Source organism: Danaus plexippus (assembly GCF_018135715.1).
Source record: "Danaus plexippus chromosome 22 unlocalized genomic scaffold, MEX_DaPlex mxdp_27, whole genome shotgun sequence".
NCBI classification, from domain to species: Eukaryota; Metazoa; Arthropoda; class Insecta; order Lepidoptera; family Nymphalidae; genus Danaus; species Danaus plexippus.
The window spans coordinates 37,211-52,276 of record NW_026869855.1 but is presented as its reverse complement, the minus strand read 5'-3'; the positions used below and the strand labels follow the sequence as shown (position 1 = coordinate 52,276).

General features: G+C 38.9%; 1 protein-coding gene across 1 annotated transcript in view; it reads left to right on the top strand.

Moving 5' to 3' along the window:
• Positions 1-8,932, top strand: part of LOC116773642 (NADPH oxidase 5) — a 28,700-nt gene extending 19,768 nt beyond the window's left edge. Inside the window, exons 3-19 of the mRNA XM_032666134.2 lie at positions 1,318-1,406; positions 1,728-1,839; positions 2,118-2,212; positions 2,318-2,438; positions 2,529-2,679; positions 2,987-3,197; positions 3,311-3,534; positions 4,045-4,230; positions 4,614-4,792; positions 4,971-5,107; positions 5,419-5,603; positions 5,768-5,861; positions 6,058-6,209; positions 6,454-6,568; positions 6,733-6,923; positions 7,584-7,711; positions 7,799-8,932. Of these exons, the coding sequence (XP_032522025.2) occupies positions 1,318-1,406; positions 1,728-1,839; positions 2,118-2,212; positions 2,318-2,438; positions 2,529-2,679; positions 2,987-3,197; positions 3,311-3,534; positions 4,045-4,230; positions 4,614-4,792; positions 4,971-5,107; positions 5,419-5,603; positions 5,768-5,861; positions 6,058-6,209; positions 6,454-6,568; positions 6,733-6,923; positions 7,584-7,711; positions 7,799-8,410 (2,982 nt within the window). The 3' untranslated portion in view covers positions 8,411-8,932. The remainder of the gene's footprint in view (positions 1-1,317; positions 1,407-1,727; positions 1,840-2,117; positions 2,213-2,317; positions 2,439-2,528; positions 2,680-2,986; positions 3,198-3,310; positions 3,535-4,044; positions 4,231-4,613; positions 4,793-4,970; positions 5,108-5,418; positions 5,604-5,767; positions 5,862-6,057; positions 6,210-6,453; positions 6,569-6,732; positions 6,924-7,583; positions 7,712-7,798) is intronic.
• The last annotated feature ends 6,134 nt before the right edge of the window (positions 8,933-15,066 follow it).

Here is a 15,066-nt window from a genome sequence, read left to right as displayed (position 1 = left end):
GAAGACACTCGTCTCCGCTCGCGTTCAAATAAAATATATTAAAAATGAGATCTCATTAAAACTATTGAGATTTATGGAACAAAATATATAGAATCCTTTATAACATGTAACAAGATCACTCACGTGGCACGCATTGTTGGTGCTCGATACAGTTTACCTTCGGAGACAAGAAGATCATGAAACGACATTTATACATAATATAATGTACTTGGACAAACACCATAAATAGCACAAGTAGTTCCACGACCAGTCTCACCGAACATAATGAGTCGAAATAGAATTTATCTCCAGCTGTGCTTGGTGACCTGACTGAGTTATGACCGAGTATCGATCGTTGTTAACCAAGCGGCTGTCTCCGACACCACACTGTTGGAACACCTGGAGACCCCTCGACCTCGGAACCTGTTCAACGCTTGGAGTTTGTAATTAAACTTCAAAGTTGACGTCTGTTATACAATATGTGAGGATACCTTTAACTCTATATTAACATGAAATTACGAGTTAATTTACTGTAAGGATAAAAGATTATTAATATCAATAGTATTTATTACGACATATACTTCTCTTAATATTCCTCCGATATGTACATAAATTAGCATAACTTTGCCTTTAAATTTAAGCATGCTGATCTGTATAAACTATAATGTTACCTTTCACATGTTATTATAATCTGTGATGTTATTTTTTCCGTGTCTTGTAATCCTTCATTAACACGACTCGACGCCCACCTTCCATTAAATCGAGACATATTAATCTCCGATCTGGGTCCAGCTCTAATGAGACGCGTCGTGTCACCTTCCTCCTCACATCACCCGCCATCTGACAGTTGACAGATGACAGCCGGTGACGACACTGACACCTGTCACATGACAGCTGATCGCGTTGACAGCACACACCCACGTGCTACGAGCACTTTATCAGTTCATTGGAATATTATCTTACTTGTATATTTAAATATTATAAAAAAGATAGAAAGAAATCTTAATTATTGTACATACACATAATGTATGTATGTTTTCTTTGATAAAGATTATATCAAATTATACAAAATTTATCATTTTTAATATGCCTGTATAATTTTTCCTTTAACTTTCGAAAGTATGTGGGAGTCGAATATTAAAACGTATTTGAATTGATGTACAAAAAATATTAAACAAATCAATAAAATATATCATTAGTCACTATTACAAATTGAGTTTCTTCTGTAATGTGTTATAGGAATGCTATTCATAATAAAATTATATATGAAGTGACCTCTTCGTGTGTAGATTCAATCTACATAAAGTGATATGTTTATTAATTGGTATGTGTTTCCAGGACTTGTTGGAGCGAATCTTTCGTTTGTTCTGTGATGAAGAACATCTCGTCCAGGAGGAGTGGATAGAAGCACTTAAGGAGAGGTTACAGTAAGTACCTGTATAATGATGAGACAAATCATATTCATTATAATTATAAATGTTGGTAAGACACGAAGTCAGCTCGCGGTCCAATGGCGTCTACTGAGGGAAAAAGTATTTTGAAAATAAATAGTCTTGGCTCTTCCTAAGATGAAAATAAACACACCAGACTTTACATGCTATAATAAAATTCGTAAGTAACTTCATTCTGGGACATTCAAATATATCTATTACAAATAATTTGATTTAAAAAATGAATGAATTAATCATATATTTTTATAAATTTTACAACACTGTTTCATAATTTTTATCGAATAATTTAAATTTCAGAGAAGACAAACAACTCGACTTCGTGGAGCAAGTCGAGAGCGTCGCGTACGTACTCTGTGGAGACGGAGTGGTCACGAAGGAGACGTTCAGTAAGATATGGAAGAACAAGGTGGTAGGTGGTACCGCTAGCGTGGATTAATACTGTTTTAATATTTAAGAACAGGAATTTATTCCGAGAAGTAAAGAGACATAAGTTGACGAAATGTGTTATGCGTTATGATAACGCTTATAATATTTACTCGGGAGACAGAAAGAAATTAGAAAAAAATATATAATATAAAATATCAGAACAACAATGTAATTCAAAATATTTGAATCCCTGTTATATTGAAGTGTAAATTGGCTCCAAGACTTAATGAATGACAATTAATTTGTTTTAATAATACCAAGGTGACGAACAAGATGTTCCGCGCGGTGGAAGGCGGGTCAGGCTCAGTGGGCGCATCGGACCTCGTGGACCTCATCACGGCCGCCACCGACAGCAGGTGATGGACTGCTCGTGTTACTGACATCAGACAGATATGTTTTCATACTTCACAATTGTCTTCTACTGTTCTCTAAATAATTTAAGTGCCATTACAATCCGACAGAACCAGAGCCGGTATAGACAAGGAGTCATTGGATCGTTTGGAAAGATTGTTCAAGGAGACGGTCGGTGACCAGAGAGAGATCACCAGAGAACAGTTCCAGAAGATCGTCGTCTCCAAGAATGTATGTCGAACTTTGATTAACATATTATTTTAATAATTATTACACAAGTTATATAATTTAATAATATTATACCAATGTACAATCACTCAGCCCTTCTTCACTGAACGCGTGTTTCAAATCTTCGACGAAGATGACTCCGGATCCATCTCCCTCCGCGAGTTCCTCTCAGCGGCCGCTCGTGTCGCTTCGCGGTCACCCAGAGACAAGCTGAGGTTTCTCTTCCAAGTGTACGACCTGGACGGTGAGCACACACTGTTTCCCGTAGAGATGTTGGTTGTACATCATAGTCTATGTTTCATTAGTTATCAAATATGTAAACCATCACAAAAACGCATTCCACGGTTGTTGGTGAAGAGGGATAGCAGACAACGTCCATACGCCATCAAAACATGATTACTCCATACCAATAGTTTAGGGAGATACAGAAGTGACGAAGACCAAGTATGTAGTTTGAAGTAGTAGCATTAATATTACATTATATATATAAATGTTGCTCCAATAAGGTTCAAAAGTAACTGATCTTATTGAGTTCTTTTTGTGATGTTCAGGTGACGGGCTGATACAACACCGTGAACTGCAGCACGTGATGAGAGCCGCCATGGAGGAAAACAACATGAGCTTCTCAGAGGAACAGCTCCGAGACCTCACTAGCGCTCTGTTCGAAGACGCGGATGTTGATGGGCGAGGAGCCATCACGTGTGACGCGCTCCGAGACCAACTCGACAGACACGGGGGACTATTAGACAATCTCTCCATCAGGTACGAACTTACATGCTCACATACACACACACACCCACACAAAACAATCCTGAATAGACGTCTCATATTGAAACAATTAAATCTTTTCTAAAGTTCTTATTTTTCTCTTCCAGTATAGACCGCTGGCTGGTGCCTCCTCCTCAGCCGGAGCCCCTCGCCCTGCGCCAACGACTCGCCAACATGAGACCTTACCAACTGTCTCTAAACTATCTGAGGAACAACTATGTTTTCGTCTCCTACTTGGCATTCTTCTTTCTCATGAACGTAGCTCTCTTCATTGCAAGGATCGTCGAATACTGGGATCACAATATTTTTGTTAAATTTGCTCGAGCTTCAGGTAAGTTATGTACAGACACGATTGTTAACACATATAATTATTACGGTACTGTAAATATTTACAATTTGCAAACACTCACCGCCCCTTGCCAGCTTGTAATAGCATATTTCGGTGCTATCACTACACCTGCAACTGCTTCAGCGATTAGCTGGAGGTTGTTTGATCCCAGTTAACGGTTTCAAAAGAATTGATCATTACTATACTTCTGATGGAGCGACAGAGAGTGAATATGTATTCGGTTTTTAATAAAGTGTTTCAGAACCGTATCGCGGATTTCTTTAGTAAATGTAACATAACATATGTACAGTTAGCAGATACACATGTAGATTATATTTTGTCTACTGACGACATATAAACGTTATATAGGATCCTTTACATGTAAAGAATAAATTAAAGTGAAAATTGATTTGACAGACTTCTTTCTTAGCTAATCCTTATCGCTTGATATGGAAGCTCATCTCCCTTTACTTTTTCTGTTGTCTCACGCCCTCATTCTCTCTCGCCCTCCAGGCCAGTGTCTGAACTTCACATCATCGTGGGTGTTGGTGCTGATGCTGCGTCGAACCCTGACCTCTCTCCGTGAGCGCGGGGTGGTGGGAGCTCTCCTCGACCGTCACGTCTCCCTCCACAAGCTGGCGGCCCTCACCCTCATTGCACACGCCGCCCTGCACTCCGTTATGCATTTCTGTAACTTTGGTAAGTCACACGCAAAAAATAATTACATACAAAAAAGGTGTCCGTTTTAGACTTTGTATATCAATACATTTTAAGGCTCTTATTAAAAGTGCAATAAATATCACAGATTTTAAATTTTTACTCTATATTTCTTGACTTCAACATATATTGAATTTTCAATTTAATGTCTTCGTCTTTGAATCCCGTGATTGTGATACCATCTCACAAATATTAATTTGCTATGTACAAACGATGCAGATAATGAAATTTAAATATAACAACATTCTATGTATGTTTTGTATATACTAACTAACATTAAAATACGTGTGTAAAAATGGAAGGACGATAATTAAAAAAACTATTTTGTTATTTTTATCTTACTACCCCTCCTCCTGTATACCCAGCGCTGGTGGTGGTGCCGCCCTCCCCACTACCACTCCACGTGTGGTTGCTGACCTCTCGTCCGGGAGTCTTCGGTCTGATTCAAGGCTGGGCTAACCCCACGGGTGTAGTTCTTGTGGTGGTGCTGGCAGCCTTGGCGTACTCCTCGCGACCAGCAGTCAGGAGAAGGGGTTGCTTCGAGGTACAATAAATACGTCTATGGACTCTTTAGGCTTTTGATTATGACATAACCTTGTTTCAAATAATCAACAGGGATGTATTCTGTATGGTATTCAACATATTCTAACCCGACTCAAATTTCTTCACAAACCCTTCACCCTGCTAGAAGAGAAGTCCCTACTCTCATGTCTTATCTCCAGGTGTTTTACTTCACCCATCTCCTGTACGTTCCGTTCTGGATTCTCCTCATCCTTCACGCACCCAATTTCTGGAAGTGGTTCATCGTCCCCGGAACCGTTTATCTCATCGAGAAGATGTTAAGGCTTTGGTGGTTGAGGTGAGAATTGTTTTAATATAAAAGAATTATAATATTTAACCTTCACGTGTATATGAAGTAGTCTTACCGCCTATTACTTTGTAGTCGTGGGTGCTAATAAATTTTCTCATACATTACTCCTTATTTGACAAACTCGGTATGTCCTGCAAAACTCAGGAATCATCCAAACATTTGCTGTCTATTACATTCTATCGTGGTCCTGAAAATTAATTTAATTTCTCAAGCAATTTTATTTTCATTATAGATACCAGATAAGTGATGGATGGTAATAGTTAGCTGCATGTAGTGATTGTTACACTTGGTTTCCCCAGATCTGGTCGTGGCCGCAGTTACATAACATCCGGCGCCCTCCTTCCCTCCCGCGTCCTGCACGTGGCCGCACGCCGACCTCGAGGGTTCAACTTCCGCGCCGGAGACTATGTGTTTGTGAACGTGCCCGCTATAGCTCGATTCGAGTGGCATCCCTTCACCATCAGCAGTGCGCCCGAGGAGAAAGGTCCCATCAAACATAAAACACATAATATTACAAACCACTTCCCTATAGAAGTTTAACAAATCTAAAATATTCGTGATCTCAGTCGAGGCTCTGTCTGCTGCTGAGTCGTTTTTCATGCTATTTTTCCCACTAGTTTTAATTCTTCCTTCCATCTTTCTCGATAGACTACATCTGGCTTCACATCCGAGGAGTGGGCGAGTGGACCAACAGACTGTATGAACACTTCGAACAACAAACGAAACGAGAACAAATACAAGAGTCAGTTATATGTGTTCATATCATTATATAAAAATATTTTTTTAAAGACCTTATTTATATAGGTTTTTTTTATATTTTTATCTATAATGTACATAGCATTATTTTACTGAACGTTCTTATATGATAAACTAATTAATTTCAAAATAGAGTAAAAATATTGATTACTAATCATATTGTATGTAATTATCACATCCAGAAAAACGCATCGTAGCAATTCAACCCAGAGCAACAAAAGTAATCAGAGTAACAAGAGCAATAAAAGCAAGAAGTCCACCAAGAAACCTTCCATAGACTCCGGATACACTAATGAAGCGTACACCATTGATGAAGAAAACGAAAATGGCTGCGGTGAGAATCTATCACAGTATTGTTGACGGATTTAAAAAGAAACAACAAATTGTCTCAACAGTATTCACCAGTTTGTACACTTCACATGAATCAGTAGGACAGACTCGTGGAATGACTTATTCCACTAGGCCATACCTCATAAAATACTGCTACTTCCTATGCGTACCTTAAAATGTTCAATAAGGTTTAAGCTACCGATACATTTCGAGTCGTACGAAATTAACATCAGTTTCATGTTATTCAGGTCTCAACTCAACTCCACAAACCCGTCCTCCGCTCTTGTCTCCTCTTCGCTTCCTGGAGAAGTCTCGCTCGATGCCCGACGTGAGAAAAAGTTTAAAGAAGAAACGGTTCATGATGTAAGAACAGTTCTGTCGTTGTTTGTTTCAACTACTGCGGCTATCAGTGTCAACTGTCCTCTATGAATCAGATCACCTGAGCCCTGTACTCCATCACTTCTCTCTCTAGGGTAATCACCTCCTCCACCTCACCAGTATCTTCATTGAGTCTTCTCTTCCAACAGTCCTGAGTATCACCGCTCCGAGTCAGCCACCTTCCCCCCGGCGCCGGCCCCCTCCCCCTCGCCGCGCCCCTCTGCTCGCAGCCCCGCGGGCGCCCTCCACCTCGCAAACAGCTTCCGTCACCTGAGGACTAAGCCAGCCATCGTGTCGTGTGAGACGCCGCCTCTTAAGAAAGAAAGCTTACTGACCAGCGGTGAGGAGAATCATATCGTTTCATGCACACACGTCATAATGGTTGTTCAAGTCCTGTATTGTACCACCTCAGGACATTCCCCGTGTCATAAACAAATTTTACAAATTATATGCATGTCGAATCACTACACTACACTTCTACTACCACCCAATCAATAGCAATACCCCAAATTTTGGAATCAAATTCTACTGAAAAGATATAAGGTTAGGACATTTTCTGAAGTTCACAGAATATCATTACGAGCGTCGACTAGGCCACTTACAATTTTCTTTATTTCTTTCAAATTTTGTACATTCTCCTCTATCAAGTCGCCTTCTATTCTCCTCCTTCTACAATGCGACGAGGAAGAGAGTCATATGAGATGGAAAATGGTTATATTTTATTATAATTCTAATGGGCTATATTTCGATTATTTTTGGTATCCCACATGCATATATTATGTGTTATTTTCCAAATTAATCTTACATTTTAGAAAAAAAATCTTGTTTCAGAAAAAAACAAATTTTGAAATGTAGCATAATATGTGTTTTTGGATGTATATTGGATCGACCTTCTGGAAAGGATGTGAACATAGAGCGGAGTTTGATACATTCACGTACAACGTTATAATAAAACAGGTTTGTTAGATGTGTACAATAATATAAGTGTCCTATAACACAGCGAGACGTCGCCTGTCAAAGACGCTCTCTCCAGACAGAGACGATGATGACAGACACGAAGACCCGGAGGCGGGAGACGGCGCGGAACACGAGGACCAACATGGACATACATACATGAAACCGTTAGAGGTACAAGACACACGATTTGAGCCAGCTTACTAGGGAAGACATCTAGCTTTTGAGGGGTCTCAATATAATTTATGTTATATTCGACAGATGTACATCGACGGTCCGTACGGCGCGGCTTCCTCGTTAATGTTTTCGTGCGAGCACGCGGTCTTAGTGGCGGCCGGGATCGGGGTGACTCCGTTCGCGTCGGTGTTACGGTCCATCGCCCACAGACTGTCCCGGGCGCAACACGCCTGCAGCAACTGCGGCCAGCGCTGCGTGACCCCGGACGCCGCCGACATCACGCTCAAGAAGGTCGACTTCATCTGGATCAATCGAGACCAGAGAGCCTTCGAGTGGTTCGTGTCGCTACTGTCGTCTCTGGAGATGCAGCAGGCCGAGCTGGAGCGGGCGGGAGGCCGGAGGTTCCTCGATATGCACATGTACGTCACCAGCGCGCTGCAGCGCTCCGACATGAGGGCGGTGTCGCTGCAGCTGGCGCTGGATCTGATGCACGGCAAGGACCAGCGGGATCTGGTGACCGGACTTAAGACCCGCACCGCCGCCGGAAGACCCAACTGGGACGTAGTCCTCCGGAGAGTGGCCGCCGGGCGGCAGGGACCCATCTCCGTGTTCTACTGTGGGCCCGCTCCCCTCGGGCGAGTGCTCCGGGACAAGTGCTGCCGGCTCGGGTACGACTTCCGGAAGGAGGTCTTTTGATGCAACCCTCATAGAAAATGACAGCTTGTGTGTGTTTGTGTGTGTGACTCCATTTGTATTTATATTGTTCGTCTTGGAATGATCTTGTTTGTATATAAGTTTATTTATTTTATTTATGTCTCCTAAATCGTTTGTCTCGCCATTACATACGGTTAATTTAATTATAATACGATTGTTGTATACAGCATGCTCTCGTCACAGTGTTCTCACTCGTGTCAGCGGCAGGTTATTATTTATTTGACGTATTTGTTATAACATATATTAGGCATTCAAAGTAAGCTGCTCTGCTCCCTCCACACAGACGTCGTGGCTAGTTATATTTGTTTTAGAGTAATAATGTAAGGAGATAACAAAGAAATGACGTGTTTAATGTTCAGTTACCGATGAATTGTAGTCATGCTTATTTATTTTTCTGTCGTCAGATTCGTTTCTTTAATTATATGTATTTTTGTATTTTTATATCGAGAGTTAATTAAATATAAACTGCGATTATTATAACGACTTTTTTAAAATTTATTTTAACTATTTGGCTTCAGCTTTTTGAATTTATATTTTATTTTCTAGAAAGATGAAAAGTAGAATTTAGAAAGCTTTTAAAAAAAATATCGAAAGACTTTCATATATATATATTTGCTCTATATTAAATGAAATGAATTCAGATCAAGTCATGTTCACAATCTTAAGAGTTACGTTATGTAATATAGAGCAAATTGGCGCGTAATCCAGGTGAAATTCATTAAAATAATTATAATAACTCCGGCCTGTGCTGCGGGTATTTAAATCTGCTGGGTTTTGTTCGGTTCATTTAAACACAACATGAAGGTGAGCGGCTCCCAGAATATAAAGCTTGTAAACTAAGAAATGCTGCAGACTTTGGAACTTTCCTTCATCAGTACTGAAGATGAATTCAGACAAAACTCTACTCGCGAGTCCTAATAATATAATGTTGTCGAGTGAAACAGTCGAAGACTACATTTCATATAACTAATTACAAAAACACGAAGCTAGTCAGTGACGCATTAGTCGAGCTGGGTGCCTGAGTACTACACAACGCGAGCAAAATAATTACAGGTTCTTATATTGAACGGTTTTCAGCTTTGCAATCCCGTTACGGGTCAGTCATGACGACATAAGCGAGGAAACTCGACACGCCCGGCAGTCACCCATCGTAACCATCGACAGACCAGAAACCTTAATGTCATAAAATAAAGTCAATTTATTTTCACAAAAACCTGATCAAACTGTTGTCAACAGAGGCAGCCTCTAATACTGACCTGTCCGCCGGTGCATGTTATATAAAGTATATAAACACTGTAGGCACATAATTATTAATATCCGTTTTATAACTATACATTGAATAGAAAAATAGATATTTTATATAGAAAATAACTTAGTGACTTACTATTCATTATTGTTTTGCTATTGCACGGTTATTCAGATTGCTCTTTTATTTTGACAGGAGCTTTTTTTTAATTAATGTAATATGATAGCCGATGTTAAACCAATGTTATAGTTAATTGTAAAATTTTAAACATTTCTTTGCTGATGAAAGCGTCCCTTGGGAACCGTATTGCAGGCTGTATTTCGTTTAACACCTAAGGTTATTTCTTTTTATTTACTAAAAACATTTCCATTATAACTTTTGACACTCAAACACTTCGTTAGAGATAAGAATATAAATTTTTGGCATCACTTAAAACAGAAACCACCTCAGTAATAACTAATGCACGCGTCATAATTCTATTTATCGACGTTTAATAAACATATTCTTCAAATAGAAGCAATTACATATACTATTTATATATTATATAAGCGTGTGTGCGTCACTTTGGCCATCGAGACGTGACCTTCTTCATTATCGCGGCCCCGAACGAGCACTTATCAAGGGAACACCTTGAAGGAACCTTGGAAACAAGGACGCCCTTGTAAAGAGAGGCCATTGTCAATGCTAAGGTCGCGAATTATAGTTCTTTATTTTGTTAATAGATGGCGTTAGCTATTTTTGAAATACATTAATTTCTTCGTAACATATAAAAGTGTACAGGAAACAGATATTTTTATAAAGCGATATATTTATATAAAAGTGTACAGGAAACAGATATTTTTTATATTGTTAATTGTTTAATAAAATAATTATTTTGATAAAAAACATCAAACCCTCCCAGTAAAGACATCGTGTCTTCTCATTATTAAAATTTATAAAAACAAAAAAGACGCAAACATTATTAAAGAATTATTTTCCACTGTATAGTTAATAATCAGTAGCAATAAAAGAAATATTATTAACAATATTAACTTTCGATAAAATACTTTTAATTTAGTTCCAGGAAATATATTTTACAGTGATCTTTTTTATTGCTCTTACCAGTAACAACTTATTTGAAATAATTAAAGCGTCTTTTGCCAGGCTTATATTTTTTTGTAACTAATTATTATAGATTTGGTTTAAAAAAATATATAATTTTTAAATTCCAGAAATTACGTTCTAGGACATCTAACGGACAACGTCGTAACCAGGTCAATGAGTGAGTATTCCGAGCTTTAATTGCTTGGAGAGTCACAACATACATGACAATCTACATACATCATTTTGAAATATATGAATAGCGCCCTCTACTTTTATTCCTTAACACTCTACGCTGTAATGTACATATACTGAATATTTATGACTATATAATGTTGCTACAATATATAAAACAAAACAACAAGTGGAACAAATTAAAATGTGTCATATTCCTACTATATAGTAGATGGTCAAGGAGCTACGAAACAAGTAATGGTTGAAGTAGTATCAAACAACATTTGAACTTTAGACTCGTGTTAATGGATTAAAATAAAATATCTGTTTTTAAAATTAGTCTTATACTACACGTCTCCTATAATTTAACACAAAGATATAGTTTAATATGCGGATATTTCAGCAGCGCCATCTATTTTGGTATTTAGAAACTAAATCTCTTTCCATCTGTTTTTACACGCTTTTTATTAGCTTCACATGTATGTTTGTATGTTTGTTTGTAACCGACTTCTTTGGGCGCGATTTTGACCCACTTTAAAAGGCCAGATTTCGTTCAAACTTTGTAGATTTATCGAGGACCGATGACAATACACTAATTTGATAAAATTATTCCATTTTTCAATTTGCAAAATATGGTTTTTGTTAATATATATAATTTTCATCTATAGTCAATAAGGTAAGAAACTTAATTAAAAATTTTTATAATTTTTTTCTACAGTCGATAAGACAGGACTTGATGTTAATTTTGATTTCCAATAATTATCTTTAGCCGATTTCTCTAATATTGACAAATTTTTGAATACTTAGGAGAATTTTTTTTAATGTAATGTTATGAAACGGAGAAAATACATTTATCATTATATACAAGACATAACCAAGTCATGTGTTGTGTAAGTGTGCGTGTTGTTCTTGACGGTAACAACATCGTACTGTGTCTTGACACTAAACAGCTTTCTTAATATTTGCACGTCTTAATCTCAGACTACAAGCCACGTTGTGTCACCGATAACTGATATTGTGTAATTTATTACTTTGTAAACATTTCTCGATCATTTTATTGGACATTTAATAACACTTTAGTTGTAATTTATTTCCCTTACATTTTTTTTAGTTGTGTCACACTGGCGCACGCCACCTTTTACAAGTCGATGGATATTTTAGAAATTGTTTTAGTTATATAAGTACATATTAATTTGCAGACAAACGCATCAAAGAAAGAAATCTGACCCAAATGACGACATTTACATCAATGTATGAATACTCAAGTTAATAATTAATGTTTACAAATAACTACTATAAAAATTTTTTAGGTGAAAATGTCTCAGAAAAAATAATTAAATTTATAATAAAACACAAGGATATCTAAGAAACATGCAGCTTCTTCCATCGATCCCACTCCTTCCTCCTCGGGGAGTGTCGATGGTCCAGCGACCTTCAATGACCGCTCGCCAGAACAACTGTCTCCTTCTCTGCGTGTTCTTCGTCATGAAGTCGTTGTGTCGTATAGTTTTAATAAGGTTCTTCGGTCAGTTATAAACCCGAGAGTAGAGGTAACGTGTAGCTTTGTTTGTAAACATATTTACTTTGATTTTACCGAGACGTTAGACATCTCTAACGATGCGTTGTAATAACAACAACTTTCAATACTCAAATCTTCTCCGTTGAGTCTAAATAAAATAGTTGTGTTGCTTCTGAGAATTATTCAAAAGCGAGCAAACAGGATGGAACGTTTATCAATTTATAAGTAACATAGAAACTCCGAAACTGGAAGTCCAATAACGTGTGACCGCTAACTGTTATTTGTTTGTCACACAAACAGCCACTAGCTCTGTTCACCCTCTTGTTATATTACGGTAGGACTTCAATAAACTTACAAATAATAACTAGGACCCATGAATCCTGCTCCACGTTTAGAATTCAGATAATTTCACAGAACTTGCTCAGTTCTGTTCTGTTTTCCTTATTTTTGTAACTGTTTGATGAACTTTGCAGTAAATGTTGTAAACTGATAAACTCTGACCCTAATTCTAGATTAAGATATTGTATACCTACTGAATTTATTTTCATATACAACGAGTTATAACGAGAGGAGTCATGACTTAAACTAGTTTGGCGTCGGGAAGTGACGACCCCATCGCCCACCGGGTAACCGGTGCAATCAGTCACGGGGGGGAGGATCTTGACCTCCTTGTGGGGTTTTGGTCCAGGGCTGGGGGTCAGCCCATGGAGGAGGCGGCCGTCCGCGGCTGCCGTGTTTGGCGTCGGGAAGTGACGACCCCATCCCCCACAGGGTAACCGGTGCAATCAGTCACGGGAGGGGAGGACCTTGACCTCCTTGTGGGGTCTTGGTCCAGGGCTGGGGGTCAGCCCATGGAGGAGGCGGCCGTCCGCGGCTGCCGCGTTCGGCGTCGGGACGTGACGACCCCATCGCCCACCGGGTAACCGGTGTAATCAGTCACGAGGGGGGGGTTCGCCGCTGAATGCGGTGAACGGAAACTCGGGCCTCTTCGGAGTTCCCGGTCGCTTGATGCCCGGTCTCCGCTCTGTTTGCCGTTGGACGCTTGCACTCGGCGGTGGGTGGTTGGAGACTGGCCGCGTGGGCTTGGGTGGGAGGGGTAAGGGGTTAACCCTCTCGCGATTAAGCAAGCCCGCCAGGCGGGGGGACGCTCCTTGTCACGTGGAGTGAGCCCTCGGGGTAGGCGGCCGTTCGCGGCCTGCCGCCAGATCGTCGCGGATGCATGCCTTGAGCGATTCCCGCGTCGATCCACCAGGCGGTGAGGAGAGTGACCGCTGGTGTTTTAGTGGGTAGCATGGGCCCTTCTGGCCCGTGAATCCCACATAAGATCTTCCGTCTCCCCTAGACGGAGGGGTAGGTATAAAACCTTTCACCGCGTTAACAAAAAAAAAAAATGACTTAAACTAGGTTATTTATTCTGTGAACTAATTTAATTTGGTTTCTTATCTTGGTTCTTCTGATTGACTTGTCTTTATTCATAACCATTCCTGTAACTTAATGGTATTTCTCGAGGGAAATGTCTCAGTTTATCATATTCAACTGCTAGACTTCTACAATCTTTAGATTTTTAACAATTTTAACTTTAATTTCATATTCAAAGTCTTATATTTTTGACAATAACTACTAATTAACTTTCTCAAACCGCTTTCTTTTATCCCCACAATAGTTCCAGGCTCCAGGAGTTGAAGGTATTTCGCTACAAGTATCTTCGGCGTCAGAAGCACTCAAAGTGCGGACACTTTAATACGTTGATGTATATTATATTGTTTGAAGCCATCTTCCATGATAAACTCTGTGAACTCCATGGGTCACCGTTCACCTCACTTCCTCACCTCATGCCTATGCAACTCTTATTAAAATCAGGTTCTTTTTGAAACTAGCGTCACCTGTTGGAAAGGGAATGTGAACATACTGATAGTTGAACATTCCAGAATATAGATGGCACTAGTGTGACCAACAACAGACATGGTTGGTTTTTTTACTTCGTATGTTTGAAATTTCAATTTTTAAATTTGAATGTGTTTTTGAGTTTTGATTTACATTTTTCGGGTTATATTATCTAATAAACAACCTGACATGCCTTCTGGTCTCTCTATAATGTTTGTTCCTTGACCAAACACTAGTTAATCGACTCCTGGATCTTGATTCTATGACACGACAGGATAAACCTTTGAAATTTTGTACTGAAAAGGAAAAACATGCAAGTGCAATTTTTCAAAGAAATACTAATAATAATTTTAAATGAACTAACAATTGATAGTATTAATGTTAAAAAATTTCAATAAATAAAAAAAAGTATATTCTCTGTAAGATATCTATCATAAATACTTTTTTAGATTATCCCTCAAGTATGCTATTAATGATTTTTTAACATTTCATTTAGTATTGCTTGTAAGGAAAGGTGAATAAATGTAATATTAGTCAAGGAACTGAAATGAAACTTCGAATGATTACCAACTTTTAAATTATAAAAAAAGTTTATAATACAATACCATGATCAGCGCCATCTACCGGCGGTTTATAATTGTTAAAGCGCCATCTGTCGGCGAAGGATCGTCACTATGACCAAAAGCCAATCCCGGTGTCGTGTAAGTGTTATGTTGTGTGATGTCCCTCCACCCT